The sequence below is a fragment of the Armigeres subalbatus genome, chromosome 3, assembly GCF_024139115.2.
Source record: "Armigeres subalbatus isolate Guangzhou_Male chromosome 3, GZ_Asu_2, whole genome shotgun sequence".
Taxonomy (NCBI): domain Eukaryota; kingdom Metazoa; phylum Arthropoda; class Insecta; order Diptera; family Culicidae; genus Armigeres; species Armigeres subalbatus.
This window is the reverse complement of record NC_085141.1, coordinates 147,437,827-147,459,324: the sequence shown is the minus strand read 5'-3', so window position 1 is coordinate 147,459,324 and position 21,498 is coordinate 147,437,827. Positions and strand designations below refer to the sequence as shown.

Genomic DNA, 21,498 nt, shown 5'->3' with positions numbered 1-21,498 from the left:
AAAAATAAATCCTGCTCCTTTATTGTTGTGGATATTTTTAATTATCAAGCTACAATCATTGGTGTTGTTGACGATTGTTGACATCTCATGCAACTGACAGCGGTCTATCTGCACACTGTGCCCGGGACATGGTGGCTATTTTTAGGCTAAGGGAGTTAGATAGGGATGTCTATAGCCTGCTTAATTACATACACTCTGTCTAATAGTACGTTCAGATTAGGGATCCTATAATGAGAGATATGCGAAAGCGGCCATTGCAGAAGTTAAGGATGCCAACCAACAGCTATAAAGACCAATAAAGCAGCTGGTAAGGATGGTATTGGAGCTGAGCTCATCAAGATGGGCCCGGAAAAGCTAGCCACTTGCCTGCACAAATTGATAGTCAGAATCTGGAAAACTGAACAGCTACCGGAGGAGTGTAAGTAAGGAGTTATATGCCCCATCTACAAGAAAGGCGACAAACTGGAGTGTGAGAACTTTCGAGCGATCACCATCCTTAATGCCGCCTACAAAGTGATATCCCAGATCATCTTCCGTCGTCTGTCACCATTAGTGAATGAGTTCGTGGGAAGTTATCAAGCCGGCTTCGTTGACGGCCGCTCGACAACGGACCAGATCTTTACTGTACGGCAAATCCTTCAAAAAATGCCGTGGATACCAGGTCCCAACGCATCATCTGTTCGTTGATTTCAAGGCGGCATACGACAGTATAGACCGCGTAGAGCTATGCAAAATTATGGACGAGAACAGCTTCCCTGGGAAGCTTACCAGACTGATCAAAGCAACGGTGGATGGTGTGCAAAACTGTGTGAAGATTTCGGGCGAACACTCCAGTTCGTTCGAATCGCGCCGGGGACGAAGACAAGGTGATGGACTTTCGTGCCTGTTGTTCAACATTGCGCTAGAAGGTGTCATGCGGAGAGCCGGGTGTAACAGCCGGGGTACAATTTTCAACAGATCCAGTCAATTTATTTGTTTCGCGGATGACATGGACATTGTCGGCCGAACATTTGCAAAGGTGGTAGAACTGTACACCCGCCTGAAACGTGAAGCAACAAAAGTTGGACTGGTGGTGAATGCGTCAAAGACAAAGTACATGCTGGTGGGCGGAACCGAGCGCGACAAGGCCCGCCTGGGAAGTAGTGTTACGATAGACGGGGATACCTTCGCGGTGGTCGAGGAATTCGTCTACCTCGGATCCTTGCTAACGGCTGATAACAATGTCAGTCGTGAAATTCGAAGGCGCATCATCTGTGGAAGTCGGGCCTACTACGGGCTCCAGAAGAAACTGCGGTCGAAAAAGATTCGCCACCGCACCAAATGTGTTATGTACAAGACGCTAATAAGACCGGTTGTCCTCTACGGACATGAAACGAACGTCCTCTACGTCCTCTACGAACATGAAATGGACAATGATCGGAAAGACTTGCAAGCACTCGGAGTTTTCGAGAGACGGGTGCTTAGGACCATCTTTGGCGGTGTGCAAGAAGACGGTGTGTGGCGGCGAAGAATGAACCATGAGCTCGCCCAACTCTACGGCGAACCCAGTATCCAGAAGGTAGCTAAAGCCGGAAGGGTACGATGGGCAGGACATGTTGCAAGAATGCCGGACAGCAACCCTGCAAAGATGGTGTTCGCTTCCGATCCGGCAGGTACGAGACGGCGTGGAGCGCAGCGAGCGAGATGGGCAGACCAGGTGCAAAACGACTTGGCGAGCGTGGGGCGTATCCGAGGATGGAGAGATACGGCCTCGAACCGTGTATTGTGGCGTAAAATTGTTGATTCAGTGTTATCTGTTTAGATGTAAACTAAATAAATGAATGAAATATCACTCAAGACATTACGGTATGTGCGGAAATGGACTTTCTCATTTTTTACTTACCCAACTAAGTTCATTAACGAAACAGACTTGCAGACACATATGAAAATTTTAATTCTTCTTTTACATCACAAATAGAGTGCGACTGTATATAAAAGTGATCATTTGTTTCCTTCTATATTATGACTATCAGTTTTTTTTACAGTTCGTAAAAATAATACTTGGTAAAACTTACTTTACCGTTTAGTTTCCTTTTCTTGTATAAACATTCAACGCTATCCAGCAGGTTGAGAATCGGTAAAAGGTCAAAATTACAGATTATAGATCTAATCTTATGATTAACTTAGGGAAGGTGCATTACATACAACTGCTAAAAGGCTATTCATGAAACAGCTGCCGATCAACTAAAAGTTTTTATTTTTTGAAAGTTCAGTATCTCGTTGGAGTATATGTCCTCGTATGATTATTTAATGCAAATAATTAAACATTCTCCGCTTCGCAACAATGGCGCTACAGTATATGGATTGAAAAATACGAGAGGTTTTGCCAGAGTGTATTTCATTTTGAGATATTTCATTGATCTCAGATCGATCCTGGAGGTGCCATGGTCGCTATGATTCATGAGGTCTTCGACAGATTGTTATATGAGTGACAGCTCTTTTTGATGGAAAACAGCTTCATGGATAGCCCTATAACAATATTTCACTACTTGGTAATCGTTCTTTGGTATGCTTAAATCAATTCTGCGTAAGGCCGTCGTCCGTTGCCAGAGGACAGTGGATCTGAGCCTCGACGCTAATCTCTTGCTGGCAGGCCAAACCCGATTCGTTGAGATTCGATTTGCTCGAGTCCGACTTGACCAGATTGCTGATATTAGCCGTGATTGTTTGAAAGTCTTCGGTGATCACATCGATTGTACTGTTGAGGTTATCGTTAAATTTAGAATTTTTAAAAAGTTCCCTCCGGTTGTTGGTTCCGTTATCCTTAACTGGTAATCGCGTCGGAGAGGCAGCTGATATTGACCGACCTGGCATTCGTTTGTTCTGATTGTTGAGTTCAGCAATTCTATTGATGCGATCGGTGGTATCGTGATCGTCATCAAACTCTGGAGTGCTATAATCTTTGGTTACCGGTGATCGTGGTACAATGTCCATACTACTACCGCCATTACTGGCGATGCAGCTGGATTTCCTGCTAAGCTCCCGGAGCTTCTTGAGACCGCTGAGGGTAGTCGGATTAGCGCTGGGATCGGAAATTTCCACATTGCCCAGGACGAACGGTAGCTTAAGTGAAACCTCTCCTCCCATACTGCTGAGTACTAGTTTAACCTTAACGTAATAGGACACATATATGGCGAAAACGTTCTTTTCCTCCGATGCGGAGAGCATTGATAGAATCCCGCGGGGCGCACTGGTTGCCAGCTTGGAGTTGTAGGCCGCTGCACTGGGATCGTTGAAGCTGCTACTGAATAGCGCACCCTCCACGGCAATCCAGTTTTTGGTTGTTCCTGGAATAGTACAGAGAATCGTATGTCTAATTAGTATTGGCAAATTTGATTACAAAAGCACATTGCAAAACCAACTTGTGAATATTCTAATTTTAACTGCAGTACATATTACATATTACATATTACATATTTTCAAATATGAATCATCATGATTGATTACATATTTTGATCTCATTTTGCTGTAGATTTCTAAATTGTATGATCTGACTGGGCTGGTGGGTTGACATCAAGGAAGGAGCGCCCAACAGAGCTCTGGTCCCTACAAGTCCCTATCTCACGCTTCCACGGGTCGTCCGATGACAAACGACCGCCAGCTAAGGGTTATGTACTTAGCTGGTAGTGCAGCCTGGGTACTGTTGTTCTTCTGACATCAGCTAGAGTGAGAAGGTACGCCTCGAGTGTCTGTTCACCAGGAGGTGCGGCTCAAACAGCGTCTGCCTGTTACCCAGCGGCTGATCAACGAAATGCTGTATCGCGTCAGGTATACCTAAGGTGGCAGCCCCACCAGCGCGATGTAGGTAACGCGACCCCGGTAAGGTAGCTTAATGAGGCCTCTCAAATACCACAAAAAATGGAGATAGAAGAAAAAGAGAACGTTATTTTTGGCGACCGACCCGGCAACGCAATAAGGATAATGATTGGAAACTCGGTACCTGGAATGTCAGGACCCTAAATGAACCTGGACGAGTGAGCCTTCTGGCTCGTGAACTGCAGAAGGTTGGAGTGAACGTGGCCGCCATTCCGTGAATTTCGAGCCGTGGACCCCACGACCAACACTGCATTCAAGTACAACATCTATCACAGCGGCGGCGGAAAAGCAGAGCAAGGAGTTGGTTTCGTAGTGATGGGCAAGCAGATGAAGCGAGTGATGCGGCGGAAAGCCATTAGCGAACGAATCTGTGTGTTGAGGATACGGGGCAAATTCTTCAATTACAGCCTAATCAACGTTTACGCACCGACAAACGATAAATCCGACGACGTGAAGGACACGTTTTATGAATGTCTTGATAAAGCCTATGGAGAATGCCCAAAGCATGACGTGAAAATTGTTATCGGAGACGCTAACGCTCAGGTTGGTAGAGAGGACTTTTTCCGTCCCATAATCGGTAGGGAGAGCCTTCACTCCGCTACCAACGACAACGGCCTACGGCTAGTAAACTTCGCTGCTCCCAGAGGGATGGCCATGGGGGCAGCAGGGACCATGTCCAAGGGCTTGACGACCCCTCCCCAGCAGTCTGTGAGTCAGGGGGTTCTGCCTAGGAGGTGGTGGGGTTAACAGGGGGCGCTGTTAATTCCCTCCCAAAAACCACATATCCGCAAGCAAACCCTATCAAGCGACCGTGTGCCGCTTAAAGCATACAAGCCCCTAACCCCGAATCCCAAGGTGTCAGGCGACCCATGCCGAAGGTCACAGTTGTCAAATTTACCGAAATTTCGGTAAGTTGTCTTTGCTGACTTTTCGGTAGTACGTTACCGAAAAACTGTAATTTTACTAAACACGTGGCAGGATTTGATTTTCATTTTTTTCTTGTTTTATTGCAGAAAACAGAAGAAAACACAATTGGTTATTAAATACATATTTTTATTCACAGCAATATGGTATGCATTTTCTTTCAATTAACAATTGAGTATATCTATTGAAAGATTCGGAAAGAACAGTAAACACGTTTTCCTTTGCATGAGTATTGCGAGCGGCGACATAGAACATTTACTTTTTGCATGTTAGTCTTGAAGGAAATCGTAAGTATAATTTCATCGTCCGTTCCATACGTCTGTGATGAATTACACAATAGAAAAAGCATCATGCCGGTGGTCATCAGGAAGCCGGCTGAAAAAGCATGAAGATCACCGGCAACGGAAGCGTCAACTTGTTGATACGAACTGTAAAAGAACAATGTACAATATAAGGGTAATGGTATATTTTTATTCACTTCATTACATTTACCTTTCTATTGTAAGCAAGGTGAAATTAAAATATACGATAAAGGTAAAAACACGGTGTATCAATTCCACACTTTCAATTCTTCGGCTTCCAAACTGCGAAAAATGGTAGATGTCAGACTGGAGTGCGCCAATTACCGAGGAATAACCCTCCTTAATTCGGCGTACAAAATTATGTCCCGTATTCTGTCCGCTTGAAGGGTCCTTCGTCGGACTCTTCGAGACCGCTTGAAGAGTCCTTCGTCGGCGAATACCAAGCAGGTTTTCGTGAGGGCCGATCAACGACGGATCAAATGTTTACCCTGAGACAGATCCTATATAAATTCCGGGAGTACAACTTGCAGACACATCATCTGTTTATTGATTTCATGGCGGCGTACGATTCAGTGAAACGGAATGAATTATGGCAAATTATGATTGAACATGGTTTTCCGGCGAAACTGATGCGGCTGATTCGTATAACGTTGGACGGATCGAAATCAAGTGTAAGGGTTGCGGATGAAATATCGACGTCATTTGTTACCCTAGATGGATTAAAGCAGGGTGATGCACTCTCGAATCTACTGTTCAATATAGCGCTCGAGGGAGCGATTAGGAGAGCTGGTGTGCAAAGAAGCGGTACCATTATCACAAAACCGTATATGCTCCTGGGATTTGCGGACGATATCGATATTATCGGGATTGATCGCCGTGCCGTGGAAGAGGCTTTTGTGCCTTTTAAGACGGAGACAGCGAGGATTGGACTCACGATCAATTCCAGCAAAACGAAGTATATGGTCGCTGGCAATCAACGTGGGTTCATTAGTGGTGGTGTTAGCGAAATGGTGCTTGATGGTGAAAAGTTTGAAGTGATAGAAGAATTTGTGTATCTTGGAACATTAGTGACGTGCGATAATGATGTTACCCGCGAGGTGAAAGGCGTTTTGCAGCTGCAAATAGGGCTTATTACGGACTTCGTAACCAGCTTAAGTCCCGTAGTCTGCAAACGAAAACAAAACTCGCGCTGTATACTACTCTGATTCTTCCGGTGGCTTTATACGGCCATGAAACATGGACCTCAAAGGAGGCTGATCGGAGAGCTTTCGAAATTTTTGAGCTTAAGGTGCTGCGAACAATACTCGGCGGTAAACAGGAGAACGGTATCTGGCGGCGCCGCATGAATCACGAATTGTACCAGGTGTATAAAGGGCTGGATATTATTAAGCTTATTCAACACGGCAGACTACGGTGGGCTGGTCACGTTGTTTGTATGCTGGAAGAACGTCAAGTGAAGATAATATTTAGTAGAGAACCCGGAAGAGACCGCAGGCTTCGTGGAAGGCCTATTTCTATTGGTGAGCTGTGCATATTTGTTGTTTTTCGGCCAATCGCGACTAGCAACTACGATGTGTACAGTCAATCAAGCTAAGCTAAGCTCAGCTACAAAGGCGTTAAGAAGACTGTACAGCGTTGGCTCTTCCTTGATCGAATGGTCCAAAATGGAAATCCATCGAGAAACGGTTGGGATATTAACGTTTAAAATCTATCATATTTATGCAATCGTAAAACACAGACTTAGTCGCACGTCAAAAGCATGCCAAGCTCCAATTGGAATGTAGAGCCGTTGAAGAAGATTAGAATGTCTTCCGTCGGAAGTACCATTTCCAGCTGTTGCGAGTAGTCTTGAATCAGCTTACCACCTGGTAGCCATCCAATGTTCCGCATTGTAGCCGCGGCGTTCATATATTATATGTCCATCCGTTCCCGATTCGTTGTATTTCGTGGGATTCTTCAAGCAAGTCAGTGCCAAACCGGAGTGCTAGAGAACTGTTTGGAATGTTTGAAGATCCAATCTAGATATGTGGACGTTAGAACATGTTTCTTGATCTTTTAGTAGACCATTATTGAAGGAAATAAAAATGAAACCCTTCATAGACAGTCTTGGATACTCGACGCAACATCAATTCTAAATGGTTGAAAACTAATTCCATCTCTTTGTTAGTCGATCAAACGCACCACACCGTCATCAACTGAAGAGTGCTGACTGCTGACATTTATTGCTCTCTGCTTTATAGGTTACCGTCCACTACCGTCGGTAGTTCGCCAAACAATGTATGTAGGTATTTATGCAAACTGAAATAAAAAATCGCCGATCGTCCGACATCAACACGAAGAGACTCACCTCTAACCGGAAGCAGTGAATAGGACGCATGCAGGGTGTCTCCCGGACCGATGTGTTTACTGACGTCCACCTCGGCGACAATGTTTTGAACTTCCGTTGCTGAACATGCAGACGTCCACATGCTGCACGGCAACCAGCTGGGGGTGATAAAATGGAAATCGAGCGAGAAAAAACAACAAAAATGGTTAGTTTACACGCGGTGATGGTGCTTCGTGGAGTGATGTTGGATGCGACCGAATAGTATACGTCCCGTGATTTTTTCTCTCCAAAAGAAATATTACAAACATTGTTATAAAATATGACTAGTTCTCGAACTTAAAAAATGTTTTGAAAATTCATTCTAAAAAAAATTGTTTATTGTAAAAAAATCCGAGAAGGGTGGACGAGTAATTCAAAAAAATATGTAATTGTATTACTTATACAATACCAAATATAAAAAAGTTCTGCATAAATACAAACATTGATGATGTACCTATAGTATTGTTTTCTTCATAGTATTTAAAAATACGCAGAAAGCGTTTGAACTACTGCTTTATGAAACTTTTTTGGAATAGGTGTATAAAAATATATATTATCTACGCATTCTCCATTATTCAGAATTCCATTAAGTTAATTGATGTATCGCAAAACTTAAACCTGGGTCAGGTAAAATTTTATAGTATTTAAAAATACGCTTACGCATCTGTTTATCATAATCATGTCAAAAATGGTTTGATGATTTTTCTCAATACTGCGCGAAACCGCCGATATATTTATCATAATTCTACTTTATGATGCACGTTCATTTTGCTTCCACTGACCATGGGTATTGCATGAGCCATGACTCACACTGGTGTCGGAAGTGAGTGAATTTACCGTAATTGGATTCAGTCCACTTGTACGAACCTAGTGGTCTTTCAACAATATTTTTAACACACTGTATGTTGTTAGAAGTGGACAGTACATATTAGCTTACAAACAACCAGAATGTGAACCATGGAATAACAATTTTCATGAGCCAGAGTTGATGAAAAAACTAGCCATAAACATTTGTTGTTATTTGCTTGTTAACTTATTTCTCCTATTAAAATTATGTAGAATTTAAGTTTGTCCGAAATCGAAATCCGAAATTAATCAAACCATAGCCGTTCAGGAGTTTGCTCGTGAACTGCCATGCGCCTCCATAAGTAGCTTTTGCAAAAAAAAAACACCACCCGCATCTGCACTGCAGTCGGATGACGTCGACCTGGAAGCACTTTCACTCTGTGTGCATTACAATGCAAATGAGAAGCTTTCAAAGCTGAGCCGCAGCTTGGTTTGGTTTCCTCGTCAGATATGGAAGCAGAATTGTATTCGACCGCATCTACGCTGCTGGCCGAGTCAAGTGTTAGTTTTTCCACGGCAGAGATTTTGTATTTCGTAATTAATGCAGGCTGGAATTATATTTTTATCCTCCTTTTCACTGACGTTCTGAAGTAAAAGCTCAAAGGTACGCTATTTCAGACTTCTTGTTGTCATACGTTTGATGCACGAATTCAGTTTTACTAAAGCTTCTTTTTGGTACACTGCCACTTATTTTCATCATGTTTTAAAATATTTACATTCTGGAACAAAAGTTCCTGTGTATCATATCATGCATAGGGGTTTGCTCAAATAATAAAAACTTTGAAGTAGAAGCATAGAGAACAGAATGTGAATTCTTTAGAACTTTTGGGTACTTTCTTCTTACTAAAAATGTATATTTTAATACTTTTGCCAAATCAGTATCTTAATGATATTCATACAAAAAAGTTATACACTGCATTAGCCACATTCACTCGTTTATTTAGCTTATATTTAAACAGAGAACACTAAATCAATAATTCACCACAACTTATATCTTTCGTTAGCCTATAAACTTCTTTAGCTTTTCAGTATGAGAACATTATTTATCACACCAATCCTTTATAACCCCAAACCATACAATCTATGGCAAGCTCCAAGAATTTCGTGCACTGATAAAAAGTAAACATCAACGAAGAGAAATCAATCAACGCAGCTACGCCCTTATGATCCTGAGCGCGATTATTAAAAAAGAAGTTGCGGAATGTTACACTATGCTAAGTAAAAATAATTCTCATCAAAAACAGGTTTGATTAGACGCCTCAGGCAATAATTTTTAAATTTAGAAATTTGTCTAGTGAGAATTTCAAAAGATTTTTCAATCTGCATGGCCATTGCTTGTAGCGTTATGATTCATTCGTTATATATAAAATAATTATTATGGTTACCGCTCAGACGCATTGTGTGGTTTTGTGGTCGGTAACCTTTCCCCTTTCTATCCCAATGCTAGGTGATTTTATCACCTCAAAAAAAAATGCGATGGGCCATACAACCAGGATAGCTGTTGACAGCTTTAGAGCGTTTGTTGGTGTCAATCGACAGCACAAGCATAAGAATTTGAACGCCAATGGCGCTGTTAGCCCATACAGTATTTGTGATCAACATAATTCAACCATAGTAACACTGATTTTACATAAAGGGCTCGGTCGGTACAGTAGAAGCATAAGTACTAGAACGCTAGTGGCGCTGTAGTCATTTAAATTAATTTGCCAAATTATGCTTCAACCAGCTTCAATCGGCCATAATTTATGCATCATGTTGTAGTGCATACTTGATTTCATTACCAACATCGATTTGACACTTGTAGTACCGGTACTTTGGCTGTCAGGTCGAAGTAACCTAGATGTTAGTCATGCGAACAGGAACGACATTAGCAATCTTATACTTTGGAATCAACTGTCGGTACCTTGAATGTCAAATTTATAGTTTTTGTCTAGGATCCTACACACTTAGTTTTTATTTCTGCAGCTCGGCAAAAATCCGCACAGCCGTGCGCCAGCAAAATAAAAAACTGACATTTCAGCAAAAATGACGTTTGTTAGCTGATTTTCGGCAAAATATATATATTTTTTATTTTTAAATATGATTTTCAGCAATTTTGACAGAAATCTCGGCAAAAAACATGTTTGCTGGGGCACGGCTGTGCAAATTTCGGTAAAAGTTCAACATTTTGCTGAGATCCCGGTAAAAAAATTAAGTCTGTAGATTTTTGTTTGCTTTTTCTCAAGTATGAAAATTGGACTACTGGATGAAAAACATGGATATCTGACACATAAAGTACCATCTTGAACAAAACATGTTGATCACAAGATTTGATGAGCCGCAATCTAATACTTATGTATTGTACCGCTCATAATAATATGTTTTTGCCTTTCTCGTATACTAAGTATACGGTAAAGGCTATATGATCGCTCCAAAAACAAACTTTTTATAGAAGGCCCGGAGACCCATAGTGTTATATACCAATCGACTCAGTTCGACGAATTGAGGTGATGTCTGTGTGTGCGCACAAAACGACGCAAAAAATGTCACTCATTTTCGGGCACTTATCCTCAACCGCAACAAATTGCATTCGACGCAGAATCCTTTCCCATTGTTTCCTATTGAAAATTGGCCAGGTCGAACTATGGGATTGGAAGTTATGGCCAAAATACAAAGTTATACGTAAAAATCGCGTTAAAAATGTCACTCATTTTTCGGGCACTTATCCTCAACCGATTTGCTCGCAACAAATTGCATTCAACGCAGAATCCTTTCCCATTGTTTCCTATTGAAAATTGGCCAGGTCGAACTATGGGATTGGAAGTTATGGCCAAAATACAAATTTATACGTAAAAATCGCGTAAAAAATGTCACTCATTTTTCGGGCACTTATCCTCCACCGATTTGCTCGCAACAAATTGCATTCGACGCAGAATCCTTTCCCATTGTTTCCTATTGAAAATTGGCCAGGTCGGACTATGGGATCAGAAGTAATGGCCAACATACAAATTTATACGTAAAAATTGCGTAAAAAATGTCACTCATTTTTCGGGCACTTATCCTTAACCGATTTGCTCGCAACAGATTGCATTCGACGCAGAATCTTTTCCCATTGTTTCCTATTGAAAATTGGCCAGGTCGGACTATGGGATAGGAAGTTATGGCCAAAATACAAATTTATACGTAAAAATCGCGTAAAAAATGTCACTCATTTTTCGGGGACTTATCCTCAACCGATTTGCTCGCAACAAATTGCAAATTGAATCCTTTCCCATTGCTTCCTATTGAAAATTGGCCAGGTCGAACTATGGAATTGGAAATTATGGCCAAAATACAAATTTATACGTAAAAATCGCGTAAAAAATGTCACTCATTTTTCGGGCACTTATCCTCAACCGATTTGCTCGCAACAGATTGCATTCGACGCAGAATCCTTTCCCATTGTTTCCTATTGAAAATTGGCCAGGTCGGACTATGGGATCGGAAGTTATGGCCAAAATACAAATTTATACGGAAAAATCGCGTAACAAATGTCACTCATTTTTCGGGCACTTATCCTTAACCGATTTGCTCGCAACAAATTGCATTCGACGCAAAATCCTTTCCCATTGCTTCCTATTGAAAATTGGCCAGGTCGGACTATGGGATCGGAAGTTATGGCCAAACCACCTTTTTGCCTTTCTCGTATACTAAGTATACGGTAAAGGCTATATGATCGCTCCAAAAACAAACTTTTTATAGAAGGCCCGGAGACCCATAGTGTTATACCAATCGACTCAGTTCGACGAATTGAGGTGATGTCTGTGTGTGTGTGTCTGTTTTTTTTTTTTTTGCAAGGGTTAAAGGCCATCAAAAATCTGCGCGACAGACACCTCGAGCATCCACACTATGCTCGAAGGCGAACAGGGATGGGCTCCTCCCGACCTGCTAAAATGTGCCTCCCGGATAAACCGGGTCCCTTATCCTCCTTGCCTCGATCCCCAGGGACCACTGGATGCTGCGACTACTTCGGGGGCTGTGCTCATGCACTTCTTCTAAAATTCCGGCCCCTAGCTTAGGCTAGTTCGCCGACTGGCTTGCTGAGATCCACTGCTACGTCTCGATCCCTCGGCGGTTGTGCCGCAAACTTCCTCACTCGAATCCTCCTGACTTCCCCCGGCGTCGAGGGTGGTCCACCAGTTCCGGTGAAGGAAACTTCCGCACTGATGGTGCCCCGACTACCGGCGGCTATCGCAGGGGACGCTTTCGCGCATTGCGCCGAATTCGTCTTCGGGTTGCAGAGGTGGTCCGACAGTTCCGGTGGTGGATAACGTCCGCACTGGCGGTGCCATACATACCCGAAGCACTTCCTTCTTCTTTCTTCTTTCTTCAGCAGGTTGACGGTTCGAGTGCCGAGGTCGGTCCGACGATTCCGGTTGGCAGAAGACTTCCGGTTCGCTGGCGCCCCGACGACTCGAGACCCAACACTGCTCACTGTGCTGGATTTTGCTCCAAACCGACGCTTACTTGCTGGTCCCTTCTCCATCGACGCTGCAGCTCTGACATTATTTGTGTCACGACTCTGGTTACCGCATGCCACGTACCTTCATCGCGACACATTCGCTCTGCGATGTTGTCCGCCCTTATGGCAGGCATTCTCCTACGTGCCTCCGCAAACCTCGGGCAGTCAAATATCACGTGCTCTGGAGTCTCCTCTACGTCGATACACGCTGGGCAGAATGGCGATGACGCATGGCCACACCGGTGCAAATATTGGCGGAAACAACCGTGTCCGGACAGGAACTGTGTGAGGTAAAAGTTCACCTCACCATGCTCCCTGTTCACCCACGTCGACACATTGGGGATGAGCCGATGGGTCCACCTTCCATTATCCGCATTGTCCCACTCCTGCTGCCACTTCACCATAGAGTCCAGTCTCACCGCCTTCCTCACATTTCTGGTATCCCTCCGTTGGTAGCACTCGATGTCCTCTGCTAGGGTTATGCAGACTGGAATCATCCCTGCGATAACGCAAACTGCCTCCGACGAAATAGTTCGGTACGCACTCGCGACTCGAATGGCCATTAGACGAAACACGCTATTCAGCTTCCTCCGGTTACGTTTCGTCTTGAGCGCAGCTCCCCAGGCTGGAACTCCGTACCTTAGTATCGAGGATGATACTGACGCAAGAAGACGCCTACTGCTGCCTTTCGGACCGCCGACGTTCGGCATGATCCTTGCTAACGCACTGATCATTTGAGCCGCCTTTTCACAGGAATAGTCCACGTGGGTGTTGAAGTTCAACCGGTCATCAATCATCACACCTAGATGTCTCAGAGTCCGCACCGACGGGATGTCGTGCCCTCCAATGGTAATCTGCATCCGCTGGATTACTTTGCAGTTGCTGACCAGCATCACTTCCGTTTTGTGATGAGCCAGCTGCAGCTTGACTCCATTCATCCAGGTTTCTACTGCGTCGGTCGCTTCCGCCACCAGCATTTCCACCTCCTCCAGTGACTCACCGGTTATCGTTAGGACGACATCATCCGCGAATCCGTAAATCTTTACACCTTTGGGCAACTTCAGCATCAGCTGGCCGTTGTACATCACATTCCATAACGTTGAACCAAGTATGGACCCTTGTGGAACGCCCGCCGTAACCTTGATCGACTTCTGCCCCGAGTTCGTGTCGTAAACCAGAATCCGGTTCAGGAAGTAGCTCCTAAGGATCTTACACAGGAAGTCGGGGATTCGCATTCCATGCAGCGCTGCGGCGATGGCCTCCCAGCTGGCACTATTGAACGCGTTTTTGACGTCAATCGTCACTACCGCGCAGAACCGATTGCCGCTCCTCTTCTTCTTGGACGCCCTCTCTGCATCTTCAATGACTGTCCTGATTGCATCCACAGTCGATCTGCCTTTGCGGAATCCGAACTGTTTATCCGATAAGCCAGTCTCACCCTCCGTGAACTGTGTAAGCCTATTAAGGATAACCCTTTCCAGAAGCTTCCCCAGTGTGTCCAGCAGACATATGGGCCTATACGATGCTGGATTCCCCGGCGGTTTTCCTGGTTTCGGCAGCAGCACCAGTTTCTGGATCTTCCACGTGTCCGGAAAATTACCGTCTACTAAACACTTCTGCAGCACCATCCTGAACAGATCCGGGAACGCCAAAATCGCGGATTTTAGAGCCACATTTGGAATTCCATCCGGACCCGGAGCTTTTTCAACTTCAAACCTTTCGCCACTGATAGTAGCTCGTCATTGGTGACTTGCATACCTGCAGCGGTTACTCGGTCTTCATCTTCGTACGGCGTACGCGGCCACGTCGTAGAACCATGCTGCGGGAAAAGACCGTCCACGATAATCTTCAGCTTGTCTGGACACATTTCGGCTGGCGTCGCTGGACCCCTGATCTTCTTTGTCACAACTCGATAAGCGTTACCCCAAGGATCAGCGTCAGCTTCCTGGCACAACTCCTTGAAGCAGTTAGACTTGCTGATTTGGATCGCCCGTTTGAATGCCGCTCTAGCTTCACGGAAAACTATCTTTCGCTCCTCTCTGACCATTTCAGACCGTGCCCTCTGAACGTGTCTCCTAGCTCTGAGACAGGCAGCGCGAAGGTTAGCAAGATTTTCGTTCCACCAGTAACTTGGCCGTCGGCTATTCGTTGGCTCAATTTCCTCGGCATCGTCGCATCGCAAGCCCTCGCTAGCGTTTCCGTCAGTTGGTCTGCGTCAAGGTTTGTAGCGTCGCTGTTCACTCGAAGTGCTTCGATAAAAGATCCTTATCGAAGTCCTTCGTCTTCCATCTTCGCCAACTAGACCTTGTCTCCCGTCGTACCGTCGGCGTTCGCGTTCCAACACTATATCGGATCGCCTGGTGATCGCTATGGGTATATTCTTCACAAACTCTCCAGTTCATGTTCCTCGCCATCGACGGACTGCAGAACGTGACATCGATGATGGACTCCCTGCCATCTCTGCGGAATGTACTAACGGTACCTTCGTTGCACAATCTTACTTCCAGCTTAGCCAGCGCCTCCAGCAAACTGTAACCTCTGGCGTTAGTCAGTCTGCTTCCCCAATCCACTGCCCAAGCATTGAAATCGCCTCCGATGATCACTGGATTTCGGCCGATCAGCTTCTCCGTGAGTGAGTCCAGCATCCGGTTATACTGCTCCAAAGTCCACCTTGGGGTGCGTAACAGCTACACACAAAGATCCCGTTAATTTTGGCGATTACGAAACCCTCGCTTGAACTGTCTACCACCTCTTGGATAGGAAATCTGCCCATCACTTGGATAGCCGCAATCCCCGTAGCATCCGCCACCCAGTTGCCGTTGTCAGAAGGAATCCGGTACGGCTCAGCAATAATTGCCACGTCGCACATTGCTTCTGTTGTCGACTGCCACAACAGCTGCTGTGCGGTGTCGCAATGGTTGAGATTCAACTGGATGATCTCCATTAATCTCGGCCCGCCATCGCCTTCTTGTAGGCAGGGCATTGAAAGCCACCCGTCATGTGGTCGTTTCCATCCTCCGGTTTGCAGAGCAGGCATCTTGGTTGCTTCGTGCAGTCCCTAGCAACGTGTCCTTCTCCACCACATTTCCTACAAAGACCGGATCTGTCTGGGCCACTGCAGTTTCGCGCCTGGTGTCCAAATGCCATACATTTGAAGCATCGCTCCATCTGTTTGGTGATTCGAGGAGTGAGTCTCAACGGACACATAGACCATCCGACCTTCACCTTGGCCACCTCCACCATTTTGTTGGCGGCATCTACCGGTAGTCGTATCGCTGCTATTTGTGTACCACCGTACGCTTTCCTCAACCGAATGGTCATCTGAACTTCGCCCAGCATGCATTGTGAGATCAGTGCATCCCTCAGTTCGTCTATCGTGGTGATCTCGTCCAGGTCTCTGCATTCGACCACGGCCTCCTGCGTTAAAGCCCTTACGTTTCCTTCACTACCTAAGGAATTGGCAATGAGCTCCCGGAAGGCCGAGCTCTTGACCGTGGGATCCTTCTTCAGCTCGAACAGCAATTCCCCTTCTGAGTACGCCTAGTCCTCACCACTTTTCACCCAAGTCCTTGAGCACCGGGTCTTCTCTCACCTTCCGTAATATCGCTGCGTATGTCGTCTTGTCGCTCACTTCGACTATCAAGGCGTCCCCTTGACCCGCTCACGAGAAGAGCGATGTTTTTCTTTCTTCTTCTGCTCCTTCTTCTTTCCACGTACTCCTTCTGCTTCTTTCTCTTCTCTCGCTGACTTTCCACGGTTTGCCAATCACCGTTCTTGACGCCTTCCTTCAGTACGCTAGCACTATCTTGCACGTTCCGCTGCTTCTTCGGGATTTCCTGCTCTCCTGGAGAGTCCCTGCTTCGCTTCTCCGTGCGAGTATTTCGGGAGCTCATTGGTGTTTGCAGTGCCTCGACTGTTGTATGCTCCGCTGCATCTTTCAGTGCTTTTCAGCTGCTTCCACTCTTCTTTTGAGCGCGTTCTGTTCGTGCTCAGCAGATTTAACGGCGGACTTGATGCTCGTCACTAGAAGCTTGATCTTCGTGTGAACATTGTGCTTGTCCTTCACGAAGTCATAGAGCTCGTTGACTCGCTTCCGCACCTCCATCAGGTTGGACCTCCCAAATTGTAGATCCTCCTGAATAGCACTACTTTCCGATTTTGGGGTGGACACCCTATTTCCGGATCCTAGCTCCTGTTGGCCTGCCTGGTTCTCAGCAGCCTTGGCCATACTGCTGGTACTTGCTACTGCTGCCTGCGCCATCACTGGAGATCGCTGCAGCCTCCCACTCTTTGCGAAAACATTCGCACCGCCTGCTCCTTCGTTGATTGTAGAATTTGTTCCATGTAAAAAGGGTCCCCCCTCCGGGCCGTTATCTCTTCCTGTTGTAGATAGTCGCCTCTTGTGATCCCATGGGTGCCTTTGTAACAGTGAGGTCCATGCAAGGGTTGACTCCGGTGCCTTATAACACCGTGTTCAGAGCCGGATCGGCGTAAATCAGCAATGGTGCATCTGAACCTACTACCCACCGGTATAGGTGACAAGTGTTGAGCGTTACCGGAGGCCTGCCAGGTTGTTTACCGGGACGGAGGCAGACGAACCATTAGCCTGCTTGCCATTTCAAAACGATGTCACTCTTTTTTACTCAGGAAACAGAATAGCTCGACTGTCAGCCCATATACGCCTAATCCTATCCAAAAACCGAGAATCGTCCAATGTCGTTTGCCGTGACCAGTATACCATAATCAGGATCTTACTGGCATCAATCCTGATGTGCCGGTTGGCACACCTGTTGGGCTTGTGTGCTTTGAGCGGCGCACGGTCGCTGTGATAGGGCCTGCTTGCAAACACATGCAGCTTTTATAGAGGTTCAACAGAGCCCACTGTCAAACCCCACCACGTTCTAGACAGGCCCCTAACTCGCAGTGGCCATGGGGAGGGGTCGTCAAGCCCTTGGACAAAGTCCCTGCTGCCCCGGTGTGTGTGTGTGTGTGTGTGTGTGTGTGTGTGTGTGTGTGTGTGTGTGTGTGTGTGTGTGTGTGTGTGTGTGTGTGTGTGTGTGTGTGTGTGTGTGTGTGTGTGTGTGTGTGTGTGTGTGTGCGCACAAAACGACGCAAAAAATGTCACTCATTTTTCGGGCACTTATCCTCAACCGATTTGCTCGCAACAAACTGCATTCGACGCAGAATCCTTTCCCATTGTTTCCTATTGAAAATTGGCCAGGTCGAACTATGGGATTGGAAGTTATGGCCAAAATACAAAGTTATACGTAAAAATCGCGTTAAAAATGTCACTCATTTTTCGGGCACTTATCCTCAACCGATTTGCTCGCAACAAATTGCATTCGACGCAGAATCCTTTCCCATTGTTTCCTATTGAAAATTGGCCAGGTCAAACTATGGGATTGGAAGTTATGGCCAAAATACAAATTTATACGTAAAAATCGCGTAAAAAATGTCACTCATTTTTCGGGTACTTATCCTCAACCGATGGTTATGGCCAAAATACAAAGTTATACGTAAAAATCGCGTTAAAAATGTCACTCATTTTTCGGGCACTTATCCTCAATCGATTTGCTCGCAACAAATTGCATTCAACGCAGAATCTTTTCCCATTGTTTCCTATTGAAAATTGGCCAGGTCGGACTATGGGATCGGGAGTTATGGCCAAACCACCTTTTTTAATAGAAGAATCACAAAAAAATGTCACCTATTTTTCGGACACCTAGGGAGTGAGTGCTAGTAATGGACCCTTAACAACTAAAATTTACTTCAGTTGCTCCGCTAGAGCGAGCCTTATGACAAATTGTAGTTCTGCTACACCAGATGACAAGCAACAGGTACCAGCATCTTGTTTCGTACATAAAACTAGCCAAAACATTCATTTTTACTAATAAAGAAAGCATTTTAAAATAATGTAGCTAGCGGGCCTATTATGGCCACCCCCGGGTCCATAATACGCAACGTCGGGTTTGTTTATATACGTATAATGGTCCCCCATTTGATTTATATGTTCCATTCCCACATGTTCCTGATGCCTATTATGGACCCCCCTTTGTGTGCTAGTAACGGACCCTTTGGCGTATGTGCATTTACAGATTAGTTAATTTAACTAAATTCCTACTACCCAGGCCATAACAAATGTATGGAACTGCTGTCCTGTTACATGGAGCAACTCCATCCGACGGAAGCTTGCAGAAAATAGTCGATTCCAGCGTTTAATTTGAGATTTTGTTCAGGGGGTCCATTATACGCACGGGGTCCATTACTAGCACTCACTCCCTAACCTTGATCAATTTACACGCAACAATTTGCATTCGACGCAGATTCCTGTCCCATTTTTTTACTATTGAAAATTGGCCAGATCGAAATATGGGATCGGAAGTTATGGCGGAAACACCGTTTTTGCCTTTGGTCTACAAAGTAATATGTAAAGTAAAGGCTATATGTTCGCTCCAAAACCAAACTTTTACCTGTAGACCCATAGTGTTAAATACCAAGCGACTCAGCTCGATGAACTGAGATGATGTCTCTGTGTGTGTATGTATGTGTGTGCGCACCAAAATTGCGAAAAGTTTAGCTCACTTTTTTGGTACTTATCCTCAACCGATTTACTTGCAACAAATTCCATTCGACGCGGGATCCTGTCGTATTGTTTTCTATTGAAAATTTAGAAGATCGGACAATGGGCACAAAAATTATGGCCAAAATGCTTTATGTTATAAAAAAGCGCGTAAAAAAGTCTAGCTCATTTTTAATGCACTTACCCTCAATCGATTTACTCATTTACTATTCTATTATTTTCTATTGAAAATTGGCCAGCTTGGACCAAGATGAATACACCACTAGGTGTTCCAATCTGCCAAATTCACGATTCAGCCATCTTGGATTTTGGTATGGGAGAGCCAGCCGGTTTGTTTATGTTTTGCACCAAAAATGAATTTTTCACCCCCGCCTCCTTCTCGTCCATAAATTGGGCAGGTTGAAACACCTAGCTGTGTATTCATCTTGGCTTGGACTATTACCTTAGAAATTATGGCCAAAATACTTTTTGCCTTTCTTGTGCTACAAAGTTGTACCGAAAGGCTATAATTTCTCTCCGAAAACGAACTATCGGATGCTTCCACACTGATACACTTCCCTCCCTCTTCATACGGGAGTTTGGCAGAAGGACGGTCATGAGATTTATATCATAACAAATATTGCCCTCCGCTCGCTTGATGGGAATGACATTTTCGTTTTCTTTTTGTGTAGTCAGAGCTTCAGTTTAACAAACATCCAAATGTGATATCCTTAAAATATATAACTGGGTAAAATAAAACAGGGGTATGTACATCAAAAAGATTGGAAAAGGAAAAAAAATGTCGAAATTCTTATTAGCATATTGTAGATCAAGTTGAAAACCGAACCGAGATCTCGCGTTTTCAACTGGATCTACAATATCTTTGCTTGAAATAATCCGATTTTCATAGAACGGTCAAAAAGTTTTTCTTTTTTACTTTTCACTTTCAAGCAAACACATTTTACGAAGGTCGAGAAAGGCACCATCACCGCTAGGTGGATTAATCTGGGTTTTTCTCTCATCTTTAGTCGCAACGAAAGATAAGCGCCAGATAGTAGCCTAAGAAAAACATACCTCCAGAAAAAAGCTGCTTTGATATTTTTGAAAATTTGACCGCCACGTGGTCGATTCAGACGGTGAATGCTTTGATGGCACGTGCTATTTGTGCTGCGGATATATTTTACACATCTATGAGAGCCTTGGAAACTGATCACAAAAGTTGTCATTTTGTTGCAAGGCACAATATCTACTATCGATACAGTAGAAGCATAAAGATTAGAACGCTTGATGCGCTGTCCGATACAGCTGTTATGATCAATATTTATGATTCAACTAGTGGAAGCACAATTAATCACATACGCAGGATTCTGTTTTCACACGATTTTTTTTGCTCGTATTTTTGATCGTGTGACTTCAATGAGTCGCCTGCTTTGAGCGTGCTTACAGCGGCACACTGGGAGTTAACTTTCTGAAATCAGTATGGCGAAAGGCATCTAAGGCTCGATTTCCAAAATTAAGCACCTTCATCGAAAAAATATTTGGTAGGCGTAGTAGCGGACACCTTACTACATAACCGGTACTAAATAATTTTTCATGAAAAGATCCTAATTTTTATAAAACCCGCGGTAGATGTCTTTCACCATACAACTTTCTGGTGGTTAAGGCTTTTTGCGCATATACGATAGCGCCTGGATGTGGAAGCGGCGAGTAGAAAATCAGCCACTGCCAATAATGAATCGCCTACTTTGAGCGGCACACTAGGAGTTAACTTTCGGAAATCAGTATGGCGAAAGCCATCTAAAGTTTAATATCTCGAAAATAATCATCTTAATCGAAAAAAAATATTTGGTAGGCGTAGTAGCAGACATCTTCCTACATAACTGGTACCAAATAGATTTTCGTGAAAAGTCCCTGCTGTTGAGAAAACCTGCGTTAGATGTCTTTCGCCATACAAACTTCCGGTGGTTAACTCATGCAGGCTATTTTTACATATACGTTAACGTCTGGATACGGCAGTGGCGGGTAGGAAACCAAACATATAACTTTTCACAAAAATCAATTTAGTATCAGTTACACACTTAACTCATTTCACCGTATTCGGTAAATTTTACCGAAATCTCAACAGCAGAACTGTTCGGTAATATATTTTACAGATTTTTTTTAATTT

General features: G+C 44.5%; 1 protein-coding gene across 1 annotated transcript in view; it reads right to left on the bottom strand.

Moving 5' to 3' along the window:
- Window positions 1–1,971: 1,971 nt before the first annotated feature.
- LOC134227863 (beta-arrestin-2-like) overlaps window positions 1,972–21,498 on the bottom strand; it is a 114,753-nt gene continuing 95,226 nt past the window's right edge. The window contains 3 exon segments of the mRNA XM_062709551.1: window positions 1,972–3,326; window positions 7,429–7,517; window positions 7,519–7,565. Of these exon segments, the coding sequence (XP_062565535.1) occupies window positions 2,557–3,326; window positions 7,429–7,517; window positions 7,519–7,565 (906 nt within the window). The 3' untranslated portion in view covers window positions 1,972–2,556.